This window comes from Ursus arctos, unplaced genomic scaffold, assembly GCF_023065955.2.
Source record: "Ursus arctos isolate Adak ecotype North America unplaced genomic scaffold, UrsArc2.0 scaffold_28, whole genome shotgun sequence".
Lineage (NCBI taxonomy): Eukaryota > Metazoa > Chordata > Mammalia > Carnivora > Ursidae > Ursus > Ursus arctos.
The window spans coordinates 32,794,214-32,813,354 of record NW_026622963.1 but is presented as its reverse complement, the minus strand read 5'-3'; the positions used below and the strand labels follow the sequence as shown (position 1 = coordinate 32,813,354).

The window sequence follows — 19,141 nt, the reverse complement described above, 5'->3', positions numbered from 1 at the left end:
AAAGAGGGGAGATATAAAACAATCTGGCAAACACAGCAATTTTGGCGGCCGGTAGGCAGGAGACAGCTTTTTCACGTGGAATTCTGGGCTGGAAGCAGCCTTGAAGTGGCTCCATTTTGTGGTGGCTTTGTCCTCTCAGTTGGGCGCAGTGTGATGTGTGGATGGTCAGGAGCTGGGACCCCCTTCCAGGGTGGCCGTTGTGTCCCCTCCTATGTGGGGTCTCTCCACCCAAGGCTGTCTCCTCTGGACCCCTTGCCTTGACTGGTAGTTTGTGTGTTTTTTTTTTAAGATTTTATTTATTTATTTGTCAGAGAGAGAGAGCGCCCCAGCAGGGGGAGCAGCAGGCAGAGGGAGAGGGAGAAGCAGGCTCTCCGCTGAGCAAGGAGCCCGATGCGGGACTCGATCCCAGGACCCTGGGATCATGACCTGAGCCGAAGACTGATGCTCAACCGACTGGGCCACCCAGGCGTCCCTTGACTGGTAGTCTTAGATGTACGGACGACACCTCCGAGTCCGCTCCTCCTAATGTCAGTGAAAGTTCTTGTCTTCGGTGTGAGGCACTTAACAGGGATAAGTTTCTTTTTTTTTTTTTTTTAAGATTTTATTTATTTATTCGACAGAGATAGAGACAGCCAGCGAGAGAGGGAACACAAGCAGGGGGAGCGGGAGAGGAAGAAGCAGGCTCATAGCAGAAGAGCCTGATGTGGGGCTCGATCCCATAACGCTAGGATCACGCCCTGAGCCGAAGGCAGATGCTTAACCGCTGTGCCACCCAGGCGCCCCCAACAGGGATAAGCTTCTACTCTCCAGCTGTGCAGGTTTTGACACACGCACACACTTTCCTTCTGTAAAGTCCTCTTTCCTCAAGTGCGTGGCGATTTTTGAGCGTGGGGTGAGACTCCCCGTTAGAGGCCTCTGTGAGCTGAGCGTGCCACTCCCTCCTGGAGAAGGGCTAGCTGCGGGGCTCCCGGCTTGCAGGCATTGCCCGGGACTTCTCCCGAGATCCGTCACTGACTTTCCCACCTAGGGGCACACGCTTGTTCCTGTGGTCTGGCTAGTGTGGTGGCTGAGGGTCAGCTGGTCCGGCTGCACCCGCCCAGGTACCCCAGTAGCCCAGTGATCACCCCAGGGCTTTCCCACACTTGCCCCTCCTTCTGGGCGTGAAACACCCTGGGTACTGTGCCCACTTTTGGGGGCAGGACCTTCAGCGATTTCCTGGGCTGTAGGTTTAATCCAATCCCATCTGCTTCCACTCCTTCAGAAATTTTTCTGATCCACCGAGAGTCCTCGTTTTCCAGTGTGTGTGTATACGTGTACGTGTGAGTGTACATACACACGCAGTTATTTCTTATATCCTTTCTTTCATTTCTAGGGTGTGCAGGGTATGCTCGTCATCCCAGTAGCTTCCTTCTTTATTAATGATCACAGTTGAGTCCAAAGTCATAAGTGATATTTACATAGAACTTTGGAGCTGGAGGACGAATCATAGCAAGTTATCGTGGGTGGAGGGGTGGGAAGCTTGACCAGTGAGGATTTTCCCCAAACCCTTCAAAACCCCTTCGGAGGTGAGGGTCCCCTTTTCCAAATCAAATCTTACATGGGACTCTTGTATTTAAGCATAAAAGAGTGAGGGTACTCGGTTGCCCCTCGAGGGACCTCCTAGAACATCTGGAGCTAAGAAGGTATTTCAAGTATGAGGGCGTGAACCCCTGTGCAGTGGTGCCGAGGGGTCAAGTGATCAGAGAACGGAGACTCACACTCGCCAGGATGGGGAGCATTGGTGACCCTACGGTGGAGCTGTTGGTAGAGCAGACGTCGGGGTGAGGCTGAGTCAAAGAAATTTTTAAAACTTTCAGGATATATTTCTAATTGTCTTGTAAAAGAGTTGTGTCCCAGATCTGAGGGACACAGAGGCTGGTCCCTCTTGAATGACTTCTGTCTTTCCCTTGGTCCTCAACTGCCGGGAGCCCTTGTAAGTGCAGCCCAGGCCCACCCTCTGATTGATGGGGGCTCTGATTTACAAATGAGATCAGGATGTGGAGAAAACCGCAGGCAGAGGCTGACCTGGAGGCTCTCCCGTAGATCCAAACGGGACGCTGGGGTCTCCCCTACAGTCGGGAAGGCCAGCACCTCAGCTCAGGGGCGTGGTTTGCCAAGAAAGCCCTGGGGTTTTCTGAGGAAGAGGCTGTGGGGTTGCGACCCAGGGAGTCAGCTCTGACTGTGGGCTGGCACCGCCCCCTGCCGGTCATGTCCTGGTACTGCCCCTCCAGGCGCAGAGACAAGCCCGGCAGGGAAGAGGTGAGGGGATGGGCCTAGACCTTGTCCGGGAAGGGTGGTGCCACCTTTGGGAGAACGTGTTTGAAGACCATAAATGTTAATGTCAAAATCAGCCATGCTCAGCGTCACAAAATCCCAGCTGCCTGCATGCTGGATTCCGTTAGGTGACCACCACTGCTGCGTTCGTGAGAGGAAGAGGGACAATAAAATCCTCTTTGGAAAGCCACCAAGTATGGGAAGGGGGACAACGAAACATGAATTTCATGACAGCCGTTTGCTGCTTGGAATGGCTTTCTTTCTGGAGACATCGGGATGAGGGTGGGATTCTGCTATGGAGAAGTAATTTGAACAAAGTGACTGCTGTCCTCACGTGGACCTTCGGGGAATGTTGTCAGTGAGCAGACGGAGGCAGTTTGTGAAGGTGTGGCTGGAGGTCTCAGGAGGGAGAGAGGCCAGCAGCTTCAGAGAGCCCTGAACGAGACTGGCCACACTGTTCAGTCCCTCTCGTTTACCCTAAGGGATGCTGGAGGGCTCTGATGCTACCTGGTGGTCTGCAGAGCTTCCTGGGAGAGGGAAGGCCGGGTCTTAAGCCAGCCGGGAAAAGGGCTGAAGAGCCACCTGAGGGGTGAGCTGGACCATCTTTCAATCCCACTTCCCATGGTGGGTGTGGCTCTGGTGTTGAGCAAACTTGGCAGTGCGGGGTCGAGAAGGAAGCTCACAGGATCCCCAGGAACCTCACTGGGGTCCCAGGACGGTGGTGTCTGTCCCACTGGGGAGCTTGCTAACAGGGCAGAATCTCGGGCCCCACCTCAGATCCGCTAAATTCGTATCTTCAGTTTAACGAGATCCCCGCAGGCTGGAAATCCCTGGGGAACTTTAAAACTGGGGGGCCTGGGGCCCATCCCCAGAGACTCTGCTGTGCTGGGGTGTGGCCTGGGCATCAAGAGCTTTCCAAGCTTCCCGGGTGGCCCAACTACGCGCCTGCTGCAAGTCCTGTGTGTTGACATACGGAGGGAGTGAGGATATGGGGGAAGCCACTCAGACCGGTTTTAATATCTAAGGATTTAAAAGCAAACTTTGCACGTGGCTCTTTTTCCTGAGCCGAGAGGGCAGAGCAGGGCTGCAAAAGCCCCTGTGGGAAGGCAGCAGCTGATGCTGGCTATCTGTCCCAGAATCAGAGCCACTTCCTCCCTGGGGCCTGTGCCCAGAAGCTGCCCTGTCTTTAGGCGGGTCCACTTGATTTCTGAAGGTGACCATATCAAGGACGGAAAGGATTGGGATCGGGGTTTGAGGGTGCATCTGTGTGGCTGGTCAGCACTGCCAAGCCCAGGAATGCTTTTGAAAACATATCCAGGCCCAACTCCGCTTTCCCCGTGGGCCCAGTAGTTAAGACACTCCAGTTGGAGCCGCACATTCTTTTCTTCTGGTTTCTACGCTGTCCCAGGAGATGATTTCTGAGTGGGAACCAGGCAGACGAAGCCAAAACCATTGCCCAAACTAACACTCAAACTTTGAAAAATATTCTTGTATTTGATCCTCTCAGTATCCGGAGATAGGCATTCTTATAATTTTTCCCATCTTACAGGTACAAACAACAACAACAACAACAACAAACACCCGAGGTTAAATTTGCTCAGGATCAGAGATCCGGGAAGTGACTAGGATGGGACCTTGACCAGCAACTCTGGCTCCAAATCCTTTCGGCCCTATCACTCCTCAGGCTTTGCATCAGAAGTTCATTTCTGGGGCTGGCGGAGGTGCGGGTAGGAAGGGGAAGAGGGACGATGACATAGAACTTCATTTACTCCCGGTCCGTTTCACCAACCATCATCAGATAGAGGAGGCAGTAACTCTAAGAGGAAACCAAACTGTCTTTGGTAGAGATGCTGGGCATTTCTAAATGGGGTAGAGAGCATGAATCGAAAGGAAGTTTCTGGGTGCGCACAGCCACAAGGAGAGGGGGGTTTAACTTAACCCCTTTGGGGTAGAGATTCCGCAGTTCAAGGCCAAACTGTATGGACTGTCTTCCTAACCGCACAAATACAGGTAAGCCCCTCAAAGCGGCATACCTGAGAGAGAAGTGAGGAGAGAGGCTGTCATTCACGTGGACACCCAGTTAAGTGTTTGGTCCTTACCATGGGCAGGTCTTCCCCCACAGGGCTAGAGCAGAGGGGCCCACTGATGAAAGCTGTAATGAACTACAGCCCCGTTGGGATGGCGATTGATTGCAGGTGAATGTCACTGAGCCACAGACCTATAGGGTTGCCTCAGGAGAGGTTCAGCTAATGTGCCGACCACCTTGGCAAGCTGCCAGCATCGACCAACCCGACTTCCTGGACCTGAGATCCCTTCCGTATGGTACTTTTCATAGGTGGTGCTCTTTACAAGTTGGTTTTCTTGGATCAAAAGAATCTGGCTGTTTTGTGGGGGAAAGGAAGCCGGGGAAGCTTGCTTACTAGAGAGGGGTGCACTGGGGAATCTGAGAGTGGGCATTCTTAGGTCATGTTAATGCACATCCTCCAAAACCAACACTCCCCCCCCGCCCCGCCCACCCAACTGGTCAGAGGTTTTGCAGAGCCAAGGAGGGAAGAAAACTGCGTGCAAAGCTCTTGGGCGGGAGAGCATGGACTAGTATCTCTCTCCTGGTGGGGCCGGTCCCTGGCCCTGGAAGACCCTTAGCTTGGATTCAGACAGATACAAAGGAGAAGAAACCACCACCATCAATCAACCAACCCAACAGAATTTTTTTCCCAACCCAATATAATCTTTGTATTATTTATTTGAGAGAGAGAGTGAGCAGGGGCTCGATCCCAGGACCCCGCGATCATGACCTGAGCCGAAGGCAGATGCTTCGCCGACTAAGTTACCCAGGTGCCCCCAACCCAACAGAATCTTAATTTAGGCGATGTTCTCTCAGTCTTTTCAAAGAACGTTCTTAGAAAAAGCATGCAAATCACGCATGGCAACTACCATTTCTGCCTCACCTCACATTTCCTCTGCAAGGTTCACTTTGGAGAGTAGGTGATTCCAGTGGTGGGCGGTATCTCACGCTCTGGCTTTCTTGTCTGGAGAGGTTGCATGTGTGAAGACAGCTGCGGGCTGGTCATTTCTTTGGTATTTGCTTGCAAGGCTGGGATAAAATCAGTTGTGATTAAGAACTTGGTGTTGTGCCCGCTTCCTTCAAACTCATGTTCGGTGAAGGCACAGGAAGAATCCTTTTAGACAGAAACTCCCACTGTACAAAGGACACACAGCCACGCCACATTTTTAGCCTTTTATTTAAGTAAAGAAATTCCATTGAATCAAAGATAACAAAATTACAGTTTTTGTTTGTAATGATCTTCGTTTACCACCAACACACAGAATCAAAATAGAGCCAAAAGTCAAATGAGAACATAAAATGATCAAGGACACCGGTGTTTAGTATAATTTCTTAATAAAGGTAAATATCCTCATATTTAGAAAAAATTGCATTGCTAGTTGCAAATCTTAAATGCCCCTGTGCTGGAGGATCCTGTATTTCCCACCACCACCCCCCAAAATCCGGCGGCACGGAGGCTTTCAGAACACAAACTCAAAAACACGTGATTTTCAGGGCAGCATCGGATGTTTCAGAAAATCAAAGAAAACAAAATCAAGCTAAACAAAAACATGAGGAATGTGAGAGTGATGGGTCTCAAAAATCAATCTGGAAGCAGATCTGCCAACAGAAGAGTGCGGTTGAGCAAGTCCAAGCAGGGGAAGGAGAGATGAGCCGCCCCCACGCCGCCCCCCAGCCCTGGTGTTGCTAAGGCAGCCGCAGTGGCAGAAGTCGAAAGCTCGAGTACAGTGAAGGTCTTCCTGAGGCAGCGGGAGAGACCCAGACCATCCGGAACTGGTGCGGAGAGGTGACAGGACTCTACGCGGACTTGTGCTTAGGACAACGGAAGAGGCCAGAACAAAGCCAGACAAAACCTAAGTCCTACCCTCAGGATGGACCAAGTCCCCGGGAATGGTCTGGGAGAGAAGTGGCTGGCACGGGGACCGAGGGGGTCAGCAATTCTTCTCGGTGACTGGGGACTCCTCAACGTGGGTGGTCGGGAAGGAGCTGGCCTTTGAGAAGAACGGTCTTTCTACAGGTGCTAGAAGTGGACTGTCCCCCATTTATGGCAATAGATTTCTTGGCTAGTGGGGACCAGAACGGGGAGAAGGTAGGTTCTAGATTTCCTTATTAACTGACCGGAGTCAAGGTAGAAGACTTAACCCACTGGTTAGAAACGGACTCCAGCTTGTTCATTAGATACACGAACGCTCCCCCCACCCCACATACATATCAGGAAAAACCGTTCAGGGGAGCAGGGGGAGGCTGACTCTTCCAGAAGGGGCAGCTGTCTACTGTCTGGGAGGCTGAGAATGGCTGGCAAGCCGGACTCTCCAGCCTGCCTGCCTCCCAGCGCCACTTGGGGGAGGATGCCTGGACTGCGGTGTCTGGAGGCCGCAGCAGCAGTGAGACAGGCAAGAGGGAGCATTGTTTGTTCTGGATAGCCTTCCGGTTCTCACGACCAGCAGGGGCCCGCTCCCTTCCCCTTAGCTTCGAGGACAATTTGGCAAAAGCAATCCCACCTTATGAAGAAGGGGGTCCTTCCTTCTGCTTAGATAACAGCTTGGCCTCTAAATGCCACAGACAGGCCACATTTTGTGGCTTTTTGAAGCCTCCCAGTGATCCAAAGCGGCTGTGAACAACAGAGCGAGGCCGAGAAGGAAGAGAGGCGTCGGGGGACAAGACATTTGGCCAGTTCTGAATCACACGTACTGTTGGCGGGGGGGTGCCTGACGTAGCGAGGAGCACACAGGCCACATGAAGAGATTCTCTGGCTTTGCTGTGGCTTCGCTTCAAACTTCCACAGCAAGAGAACTTGAATTCCAGTGCCGCAACATCGTTGGGACACCTGGGGACACTCTAGGGGCAAGGTAAGGCTTTCTGGGCACAGAGAACAAAGCCAGATGATGCTGTGTGCGGTGCTCTGGTGGGAAATGCTCTTTCATAACTCTCCTGTCCTGCCTGGAGGACAAAGCCCTGAGTTCTCCTGACTCCACGTGACGTTTCAGGGATCTTTACTTGAGCTCTAAGAATCGATGGCACAGGCAAAGAAAAGCCCCTCACATCTCAGACATCTGCTTGCCTGGCAAACACAAACGAGAACACAGGCATTGTTTCTCTGGAGCTGGCAAAGGGGATCTCAAGTCACACAGTTACAAAGAGAGCTCTCATTCAGATGCCGGGCATCGAAGCTCAGCTATCCAGAAGGCTCGGCTCTAATGAAGACTGTGGTTTCAGAATGAAAGCCTGAGAGGGAAGGATTTCTGCCCTGGGAAATAGGACTGTGAATCTCAGTGCTCTGCCCGAGTCCCACGGAAGACTGGGGACATTCGCTTTGTTCCGAAGGTCAGCACCTGTCCCAGTCACAAGACCACCCTCGGGGAAGCAAGGCTATTGAGATGACAACAGAGATTCTAAAGAGAAGCCAGGCAAAGACACAGGGTTTTGGGTCATATCAAGGGTCTTCACTGGTAAAGGCTTAATGCAGAAGCTCCCTCTCTCCAAGTCCCCCCAGAGTGAGGCTTGACAGACCCGATACCACCTGTGAGGGCCCTGGAAGGCAGGTGGGAATGCCGAGGCAAACGATGTGCAAATAGATGGACGGTCTTCAAGATGGTCTAAGGTGAGGGCCCTGGGGCTCAAAGAGGTGAAGTGATTGCCTTCAATCCAATGTGAATTAGAGACGATGGGGATGAGAACCCAGGTCTCTTGGACCCTAGCTCCCTAACACCAGGTCAGGAAAGGAATGCTCCTCTTTCAGGCATATTTCCCTTACGGGATGTCACAGGGACCCCTGCCAGTGTGTCGTGCTGCAGAGGGGTTAAGAGAATCTAGTGACAGCAAACAACTTTCTTGCTTTCATTCTGCCCTGGAACCACTAGCGCAAACTCACAGCAGAGAAGAGAAGAGCTTTATCGTGGAGTCTGTTAAACTTCCTTCTAACGGGACGTATCAGGGAGACGTGACATCATTTTCTACATAGTCTGAATCTGGCTGGGGTCCGTTCCCCACTAGCTGTCTTCACATTGTTTGAGGTACAGGGAGCACGGCCAGAGGAAATGTGGGTGCTTTTCCTCTTTGGTTCTTCACGTGTTACCCCTGCGATAGGATTGTCTAGGTCTACGCAACCTCTGTCTGTATTCTGATTTTTAAAATATTCCAATGCTCTTTGAGAATTCGGCCTTGTGTTAGGCCAGAGAGGACCTTCACAGCAAGAAGAGCGCTCCCATTATCATCAGAAATGAATGACTTCAGGAAGAAAAGCAAAGAAAGCTGGAGGAAGGAAAAAGCTGACCTACATATAAACACCGCTCCCTTGTTTATTAGGCAGGTTTGCATCTCTGTAAATTCAATGCCTCTGTGCTTTCATTCAGGGACAAACAAGAATTTTCCTGTAAGACCGCCATGGTCACATTCTCATTTCCATGCCTGAGAGCCTGAAGCCCGAACAAAGGACTTCAGTTGATTTCATGTGAGCCAAAATGGAATGTGAGTGCCATTCAGAGTCACACGCTAGAAAGATTTCAGCTGGGAAGTGGCCCCCACAGTCCCGTGGGGTAAATTCTGGTCGTGTGGCGACAAAGGCCAGGCCCCAGGCCCTGCCTCTCCTCCACCACTGGACCCCAGGGACTTCTGGTCACCCACCAGCCCCCCAGTGTGCGACAACAGGACTGGCTCTTCTCTTCCTGAATGGAGCTGGTACCTGGCCACTCCTCTGTCAGAACAGGTCAACAGATGTGACCTAAGGCAAAGCCAAGGCACCTCTTGCTTCCTGGGATGGTGATTCGGCCCCATTCAGTTATTGCTTCATTTACCTACTTTCACAAAGGGTCTGTAGGAAAGAAACAAGACTACGAATCTTCTAGATTACAGCTGTGCTATTGGGTGGAGGGAAGAGCAACGGCGGGGAGGGGACCAGCTTCCAAATTGAGGGGGTAGATGATAAAGTGCCAATTTGTGCTAAAAGAACATGGAAAGGAAATGCACTAGAAAAATAACAGCTGGGGGGGGAGTCACAACCATGAATTTGGTGTACATGAGAAATTACAACAAAGCAATGGCGGGGACCACGGAAGTCTCAATCTTTTGAGACGGCGGCTTTCTCAATGGTATTAATTAGGATGATCGGGCGATTGTCAGAACACAACTTCAGGTCATAGTCATAGTCACTTGGACCGTCATAGTCACTTGGCCCAACACTCAAACCACACCCACCTGCGGCCGTGAGGGGCATACTCTGGCCCTCAGGTGGCTCCCTTTACCCCTGAAACATCCACACAGACCCACTATTTCCAATCCTATCTGTCCTGGAGCAAAGGAGATGAAGCAAGGACATTAAAAAAAAAAAAAAAAGTGTATCCAGGCAATTTCATTCATAGTTCCGTTTAGTTCCAGAGAGCAACTGCTGATTTTTCAAAGTGCAGGGTTTTTAGATATTCGAGTACCACAGGATTGGAGAAAAGGAGTACTTGAAACCTCGAATAACATTTTCATTTGAAAAGACATACTTTGGAAAGATCTATCCAACAGACTATAAATATAGGCTATTAAATTAAAAATCTGGTTTCAAAATAATACCCTTTTCAGTTGGAAAGATCTTTCTCCAAACTCAGATCCAGCTTTTGAATTGTTTGGTTATCAAAAGCCAGGGCTAGAAAGACTTGGGTTAAAAAAGTAAAATTATCATTGAATGTTTAAAAACAAAACAAAACCACCCAAAACACCTCTATGAAAAGGAGGGGCAGGAAAAAAAAAAAGGCAAACGATGACATCCACAGGTGTAGACAAGGAGAGTAACTCCCAGGCTTCCCTGGAGGGACGTTCTCTCAAACCTCAGCAAGCTGCGTTTGTCATGGATCTCTAGAACTGGCAGCGGTCTCGGCCATCCACCGGGTCCAAGTCCCCCCTTTTATCGGTGAAGAAACAGAAGTTCAGAGGGACCTGTCCAGGGTCATACAGCCAGGGAAAAGCAGAGTCCGGCATCGCCGGAACTCTTCACTCCCCATCAGGCCCTCTCCTGAGACATCACGCTGCGGCCACTCGAGGGCAGCTGGACAGGACAGACACTGCTGCTTTGGAGGCCCCTGGGAGCTAAGGGACACGCCTACCTATACATTTCCATAAAATGAGCTACCTCGATGTTTCTCACTGAAAGGCCCTGCAGCAGAACGGCGTTTCCCAGATCTGCCTGGTGATGAGGATCACCGGGGGCACTTGTCAAAAATTAAAATCCCCAGACCCCTTCCCAGACCCACTGAATCGGCCTCTCCCAGGGGAGAGACCCGGGAGGCTGAATTTTTAACAAGTGCCCCCAGTAACTCTCATCGTTGGCAAAGGTGTGGGGAGACTGTCTTAGAAGACTGTAAAGGAGGAACCTGGCTCCTGACTCCAGGGAACTTTCTTGGCCACGTGAGGAGGACACGGCCGCGTGGGAGGCCCAGGTGCTTAGGCTCCCATGCTGACCGGCCTCTTCGGCATCAGCCTGGATGGGCGAGGGCTCACCACGTTCTACGTAATGACGCACAGGACCACCACAAACAGCATACGTCCTTCACTGCTCTTGGGGACAAGCCTTTTGATTGGCAAAGCAAAACTGCTGTTCAGACACATTTTTAATAGGGAAACTAGATGTAATTGGCTTAAAAGCAATCAAATGCTGAAAGTGGACAGGAGGGTGAGAACCCTGTCTCTTGTCACCATGGATAACAATGCAATGGAGAAAACCAGTAACTAAGCACAAAAATAGCCTGGAGCTCCCAGGGACGGCAGCCTACTCCGGCAGGGGTGTGCCTGGTGGGTCGTCCCTGCTGATGGCGTGAGGTCAGATCCAGGTCACTGAGGGAGATGGGGGACCTGAAACAGCCGGTGAGGGACGCGGGTTCCAGGGGAGGCGGCTGGACCGCGTCAGAGTCCGGGAGGCCTCACTCCAGCTCGGCCTCCACCTGCTCCGTGTCAGAGCACTGTGACTTGTTACGCTCCCACTGGCAGATGGCGTTGGCGTACTCCACCACCAGCTTATCCATCCACGTCAGGGGCTCAGGGAACAGCACGGAACCCTCAAAGAAGCCCAGGTGGCCTCCGTGCAGAGGCAGCACAAACATGACGTTCTCCCGTTTCTCTGCGGGGGAAAGGCAGCGGGTGAGTCACTGACTGGTTAGCTCCAGGGCAGGACTGTCCACGGCGAGCTGACCGGGGTGGCCCAGGCTTCCCCCACAGGTCCAAGTCAGCTAGAGGCCCTCTGACTCCTGCTCGGCCTTGTTCACCAAAGCGGGAGGGAGATCAGGTGGGCTGGGCAGGGCGGTGGGATCTAGCAGGTCCTGGAGCAGCAGCCTGGCTTTGGCACGGAGTGGGCACCAGCTTGAGAAATACTTAGAAATCTAAGTGGTTCTCAAACTTGGATGTATGTTACAGAGAGAGAGCGCGCACGAGCGAGCGAATCCAGGCACTGGTATTGCTAAAGTTCGCCAAGTCATTTCAATTATGTAGCCAGATGTTTCCCAAATTTCACTGCGCCTCCAACATCACGGGGCTAGCACCTTAAAATGCAGATTCTGCTTTAACAGCCCCAGAGAAGAAGCTGAGGTTTTGCATTTCTAACAAGCTCCCAGGTGAGGGCCATGCTAGAGGCTACGGGTGGGGGCCAGGCTTTGAGTACGGATTCCTCGAATTTACGCTTTTACTAGAGAACAAGGTCAATTGAGTGGAGTCGATGTTTTTTCCTCACAGACACTTATCTTTTAAGACTAAACCAGAACTTAAAGCTGCAGATTGTGTTTAAGATGCTTGACATATATGGAATGGCCATGCCGAGCGCCGCGAACCTGGGGCCTGACTTCGGAGTCCCTGTGTGGGTTAGCCCCGCATGGCTAGGAAAGGCCACTGTTGGAGATGTGGTCAAGTGGGCAGCTACGTGCGGCCGGGGAGCACCGGACACATCTGTCTTTCCAGGGGACAGACTGAGAGGGGCCTGGCTGCTCCGGGCCTTGGAGGCGCCTCCTGGCACGCATGGTTCTGGCTCTGCGGGGCCCTTTTCTTGTCTGATCCCCCCCATTCTTCCTTTTCAGTTATTATATCATAAATTCTGCGGGACAGCATGAGAGCTACGGGTGTTGCTTTGGACCTCAGAAGGAAAGAGCGCTGCGGCTTTCTCTCACTGCTACGCGCGGCCGAGCGGGTTGCTTTTGAGCAGCCAGCCCACGGTTTGCTAGCGGGTTGACGAGAGCCGGCTTTTATCACCCAACACACCTGCATCTTATGCAACATCCACTCGGAGCAGGGCCCTGAGCTCCAGCTGGGCGTGGGGCTCTGCCTGCTGTATTACATAGTCCTCTAGCTTGGGGGAACCAGGAGTGCCCCCTGCTCTGGTTGATACAGGATATTTACAAGAGAAACGTAACCACAGAAGGCTACGGGGGGTATGGGGGGAGGAGAACGGGTCCCAGGGATCTGATTTGCAATGCAAGGTGCCCTTGGAATTCCCAAGTGTTTCCCTCTGCTGCCCACCCTTCTCATTCCCCCCTCAGCTCCTCTCCAGGGTGCAGCGAGACCCAGCCGGCCTGAAGCACAGCGACATTCCCATGAGCCATGTTCATGGGTTCTTTGCTTGTATTTTTATCCTCAAAGCAGATGGAGAGGCTATCTGTCAGAAGAAGTAGCAGAACTGGCTTTTTTTGTTTTGCTTTTCATGTCAGGTTTGAAGTCAAAATATCTCTTTAAGTCCAACTCTCAGACTTAATGGAACTCTAACCCTGAAACAATAACTTCAGAGAACACCAGGGGACTCCCCCAAACCCCTCCTGGCTATGGATATAAACTCTTTGGCATCTCTGGCAGCAGGACAGGACACGAGAAGGCTCTCTGCTCAAGCCCCATCACAGCCCCAGGACTATCAGGCCAGGCGGAAAGAGAACTCTGCCACGGGATGTCCTTCCCCATAGACGCCGGCCTCCGGGAGGTGACAGCGGGTGGAGGGGACAGAATTTACCATGGCAATGTGCTGAGTGGCTGAGGGAGCAGCAGGAAGGAACACTTACCTGAAAGAGATTTGGGAATGGTTAGGAGGCTTTCGTGCACCAAGGGGTCATCGGCTGCATTAACCAGCATGAGAGGCACATAAATCTGCAACAGGAAAATAAGGCAGAAATAAACGATCGAACCCCATTGATTCAAGGCTCAAATTCACTCCCGGCCATGTCTTTGAAGCAAAGGGAAGAGGGTCACTGCTCAGTTTGCTGCAAGGGTGGATTGAGGGTGCCTTGTCTTCCCGGGCAGCGGCATGAATCAGAGGCGCGCTCTCGTGGCAGCCTGGCAGGTGGACGCAGGAGCAAAGCTCCTGGTATTCTAGATGACCCCCACGCTCTGAGGGAGTGAGGGCAGGGCTCAATGGGGCTCACAGTATCTCAGGTTAGCCCATCTTTCAGAAAAATGATCTTACAAAGAGTTATGTAAATATTCATTCCGTTTATATGGTGGGGGAGGAAAAATGGGAGTGTGCTCCTCTCCAGACAAGGGAGACCTTCTAGAGGAATCTGAAGGTGAGAAACAGGAGGAAGCTGATGGATCCTGGGAAGCAGTCAACATCCATTTTAGTAAGACAGGCCTTTTCGCTTTAGTAGACGGGCTGATGGGGGGCACTCAGGCCCGGGCAGTGCAGCGGCCGGTTGTGCTGAGCTGGAGGCCTCTCCCGAACACCGGCTCTGGGCAGCTCAAGGGCTCTGTAGTGGCTTAAGGGAAGACGCCCAAAGCCCGAGGATGATGCTAACCGGGGGGCAGTATGACAGATGGCAGAACTGCAATTCACCATCACCTGCTTCTGCTGGGCGAGCGGAGGGCCCAACCACCAGGTGGACACTGATGGGGATAAATGCGAAGTCCTGTGTTTGAGTAAAAGGAGCGATGGTACAAAGACAGAATGATGAGAGACTGGTCTGGTGGCGGTGCAGGTGAAAACCACAGGGAGTTCAGGGCTGGCCGCAGGCTTCACTGACCCCACTCCGAGTTTACTGCAGCTGCTGAAAACTGCGCTCATATAAGCCGGTCTACCTGGTCAACAGACCTGTTCCTCATTTGGACACAGAAATACATCTGTTTTCCTCTGCGCTCACAATCGCGGCAGGAACCTTGAGATTAGTTCTAGCTGCTACACTAACGACATGCACAGGGGCCAAACACGGGGTCTAAGACCAGGACTGCAGGAAATCTACCAGATCTACGGGAGCCGAGCAGGAAGCGGGCAGAGGGCCGAGGGAAACATGGGTGTCGTGGTAATTTCGAGGGCTTTTACACAGACCCAGCAGCAGGCTGGTCCCGCTCTGCACCGAGGGGCGGCTCTGGGATTAATACACGGAGGTCACGCAGGGACAGAGTTTGGTTCAGAAACGAAACCCAAGCCAATAGCTGCCGGGGTCCGAGCCCGATTCTGGCTGAGTCTCCACCAAGGACGTTGTGGAGTGTGCTCGATGCACGTGTGCGAAGCTGGAGGAAGGGCCACTGGTTCGGAGAGGCTGCTCGCTCCGAGTTCGCGCCGCCACTCACCCTGTGCAGGTATCGCATGCAGCTTTCCTCCTCGTAATATTCCTTCAGGGAGTTATAGCCGTGGAACTTCCTGCGAGACACACACACACGCGAAGGAGAAAGACAAAGCAATACTCGTCACGAGATCGGACGCTGAGCTGACTCGGCCACCTACAGGCTCTGTGACCTTAGCAAACTCTTTAACCCCTCTGAGCTGCTCCCTCTGTAAAATGCAGCAAGAGACGGGAACCTTCCTTCATGGCACTGAGACTGGTGGCATTAAAGTGAAAGCCAGCACAGGGCCTGGCCCAGAGGCATTACTCGGTACGTGCTATCCACAGTATTTATTAGCAGATGTTACACCCTTCGAGTCAGGATAAAACCAGATGTCACTGTAGACACTAGGAAACTGATATTCAAAGGCATTTACGGGAACTTTCTCCTCAACAGAGTTCTTCCTGGCAGAGGAACCCCGACCACTGTGGACTGGAAAGTTAGCAATTCTGTCCACCCATGGAGCAGCAGTCAGAGATATTCAACAGAACCTTCCATGCTCCCGCACGCATGGAAGTCCAGCAATTCAGCTCTGCCCTGTGCTCTGTTCAGCCTGGAGCTCTGGAAACCTCTTTCTGACACACAATAGGGCCTCTGGTTTCTGCGTGGCGGTTTTGTTCTATTCTGACTGGGGTCTTCACAAGACCACGCCTCCCTGAAGCTGTGGATGTCGGGTGTCTCTGCCCAGGAAGGACCCAGAGAGCTCAGGCTGCACTGTGAGGGCCCCCTCGAGAGCAGCCATCAGCTCTGGGGCACCTGGGGCACCTGTCCTCATGAAATCAGTCCCTTGTGGTCTCAGTGGGCCGGGGAAGCGCTCCAGCCCTCCAGTATTCCTGGTGATGGGTTAATGAGGATCTGCCCAACTGGTCATGTTCATGGAAAATGCTACAATCCAGCACTATTCAAAAGGGGGGCTTTAGGGACAGTTGAGGAACTCTTCTCTTTGGGGCTTACACCAATTCAGAAGATGAATGGGGAATTTAAATGTTCCGTTTCTTATTAGATACCACAATAAAGTCGCACGATCCAGTGAGGGTGAGCAGAATCTAGTCTCACCTGCTGAATGTACCAGTGATTTTATGGCTTCTGTTTTCTTTGTGTAACTGTTAACAGGCATATTTCAAAGTCACCTGGTGTAAGAAAGCTACTAAAATCCCATCAGGAAGATAAGAACCCTCAGGTCAATATCTGCTTACCTATTGGATGGACCCTAGCTTGCTTTAGACCATGCCTGAATGTATCAAATGGTCATTAAGTCAAAAGAATGAGGTTTTTTCTTTTTTTAAAAAAAGATTTTATGTATTTATTTGATAGAGAGAGAGATAGTATGAGCAGGGGAGAGGGGGAGAAGCAGACTCCCTGCTAAGCAGGGAGCCCGACATGGGGCTTGATTCCAGGACTCTGGGATCATGACCTGAGCCGAAGTCAGATGCTTAACCGACTGAGCCACTCAGGCGCCCCAAGGATGAGGTTTTTAAAGAGAACAGTGAGGTCAGAGATCAACGGTCGCTTTTTCCAGCTGAGGCTAAGCTCAGTAAGCTCAATCAGAAAATATGTGTACCAGGAAAGAGGACATTGTCAGGGTCTCAGCCTCGGGTGGCTGAAGGGGGCGGGCAGGTGAAGGGTAAAGGGACAAAGTGGGCGGGATTTGCACAGGACACTCACAGGAGAGGCTTCCCGCCCCCAAAGAAAGACGCTCTTGTTTTCTTGCAACAGACAGCCTTCTTGGTCTATTTTTTGTTTTTTTATTTTTGATAGAGACATAGATCGAAGAAATATTTCCTTTTCCTGCCAATGCAGATTATGTGGCATCTGATCCCGGCCCCAGGGTCAGAGCACAGCAGGCAGGGTAAGGACTGTAGACCGTAGGGTGTATGCACCCCAGCTCCCCAGTTCTGGCTCAGGCCACACAAGAGTGCAGAATGAGTGGTGAGATCCTCTCCTTGTTTTCTAAGAGCAACTAGAAATTTGGATTTTTCTGTGCGAACTTCAGTTTTTAAACACTAGATACTTATTCAAAGAATAAAAAAAGCCCTGGTGGCACCTGGGTGGCACAGTCGGTTAAGCGACTGACTCTTGGTTTTGGCTCAGGTTATGATCTCGTCGTTCGTGGGATCAAGCCCCATGTCGGGCTCCACGCTCAGCAAGGAGTCTGCCTGAGTTTCTCTCTCCCTCTGCTTCTCCCCTCTCCCTCTGCTTCTCCCCCCGGGGTGCCCTCCCTCTCTCTCTCTCTCAATAAATAAATCTATAAAAACAAAAACAAAAAACCCCTTAACACTAAAGTGGGCGAAGAAAAACCTCGTGCTGGGCAGTGCTGGCCTGCAGCCTCCCGCCGGGCGCCCCGTCCCCGGGCATGTGCACACCTCATCACGTTGTCATCGATCTGCATCAGGGACGTGGCCGTGTAGAGGCGGCTTAGGTCTGTGTCCTCCAGGCTCTGGGGTTTCTTAACATGGTCTCCAAAAAGAGCTTGCCTAGAATGAGACACAACAGCAGACAGAAGGAAAAGCAGACGATAAAGCAAATCATCACGCTGTACACGTGAAACATCTGACGATTTTGTCAGTTATACCTCGATAAAGCCGAAAAACGTTTTAAAGAACAGAAGATAAACACCGACAGCAGAGCCTGCTTCCCAGCCCAGAGGCAAGCCGGGAGAGTCTCTGAGAAGGCATATGGAGGCGAGTTAGAAATAGGTCCCTTCAGCCTTCAGAACGTCCCAGAGGTTGAGCCTGTAATGTCGACTTTTGAGTAACTGCAGAAAGATGGTTGTCGAGATCTTATTTTCCTTTTCAGGGGCAGCTAGACAGAAATCGGGTTTGAGCCTAGGTGAATACAGTTGACCCCTGAACAATGTGGGGGTGGCACAGGCAAAAATCCATATGGGACTTCTGGCTCCCCCCAAACCTAACTATTAACAGCCCCCTGTCGACCCAAAGCCTTGCTGAGAACAGAGTCGAGTCACACATATTTCGTACGTGACATGTATCGTCTACGGTATTCCTACCATAAAGACAGCCAGAGAAAAGAAAATGTATGGAGAAAATCCTAAGGAAGAGAAAATACATTTACAGCACTGGCCTGAGAAAAATCTACATACACACGCACCCACACAGTTCAAAGCCGAATTGTTCAAGGGTCGACTGTATTACAAACCCTTCACAGCAGGGGAGGTCTTAGGATGGGCTCTGCGGTGAGGGGTAGGTGGTCAGCCAAACTGTGGGGGGTCCTTCATCTATGGTTGTGGGGGCCTGTCAGCACACTGGGGCTGACACTGCTCCTTTCTCTTTAGGAGCTGTTTCTGTCACTTCACAAGGAAGACAGCAGTAAACCCGTCGGGCGCTGGGGCAAGGCAATGGCTCTCCACGTCAGCTAAAAGGCTTACGTATACGCAGGAGAGTCATCGTTTCCCTTAAGAAAAAGATCCATCTTGAGAGGATGATAATAAAGGTAGAGATTTAAATGTGCACATTGAGACTTTCATTCCCTGCAAGGTCTCAGGCACACAGCTGAAGGAGGACTGGGTTTGCGCTCTGGCCCCTACGGTGAGAAAGGTCATCACGGAAGCTAAACGTTCTGGTATCTACTCACGGTCGCTCTCAAAGAGGAACACGTTTCTTTAGCATTTTTTTCCCTCAAAAGATTATTAGGAAGATTACAGACCTACAGTTTAGAATTCACAGTTTAAAGTGGACCTAAAATTTCTAAATGTTTGGCTTTCTGTAGTAAATTTTAAAAATGTAAATACACCTAGGAGCACATTCAGAGGACTCTCTCCATTTCTTAAGAATTACATGATGGACCCTCTGGACTAATTAATTAGTGGCAAGACTGGGCCCTGTACCAAAACAAACGTTCTCTGGGAGGAGTTGCTTCCCATTCCAGAGGTGTGGAGAGGCTGACAGAGGCACTTGGTGTCAGAGGCTTGGCTTTGTCCCTTCTGGAACGTCAGTAAACCACTAGCCCCATCTGAACCTCAGCTGAGCCATGCCTGACTCGGGGCCCAAACACCACGAAGACAGTTTGCATCCAGTCAGCCCAGGGGACAGAAGTCTCCTTCTGTCCTCCACCCACCCGTCACGAGGGCCCAGCAGCTTGGCAGCCTGAGGGGCCTGCGAGCACCAGCCTTGCCCAGACTCCCTGTGAACCCCGCCCACAGGAAGCCCAGTCTGGGGTGCTTTGCTGGGATAGGCAGTACCCTGTTTTCTTTTAAGCACT

At 51.6% G+C, this 19,141-nt stretch overlaps 1 protein-coding gene across 4 annotated transcripts in view; it reads right to left on the bottom strand.

Moving 5' to 3' along the window:
• Positions 1 to 1,370: 1,370 nt before the first annotated feature.
• ABHD2 (abhydrolase domain containing 2, acylglycerol lipase) overlaps positions 1,371 to 19,141 on the bottom strand; it is a 104,288-nt gene continuing 86,517 nt past the window's right edge. For 2 of the 4 annotated variants that reach the window (XM_026510449.4, XM_057303628.1), the window contains exons 8-11: positions 17,287 to 17,397; positions 14,891 to 14,960; positions 13,390 to 13,474; positions 5,540 to 11,474 (exon numbers count right to left, since the gene is read on the bottom strand). In XM_026510449.4, coding sequence (XP_026366234.1) covers positions 11,278 to 11,474; positions 13,390 to 13,474; positions 14,891 to 14,960; positions 17,287 to 17,397 — 463 coding nt within the window. In that variant the 3' untranslated portion in view covers positions 5,540 to 11,277. Of the gene's footprint in view, positions 5,408 to 5,539; positions 11,475 to 13,389; positions 13,475 to 14,890; positions 14,961 to 17,286; positions 17,398 to 19,141 lie in introns of those variants that run through there. The other 2 variants (XM_048220752.2, XM_026510450.4) reach the window with 2 other exon arrangements.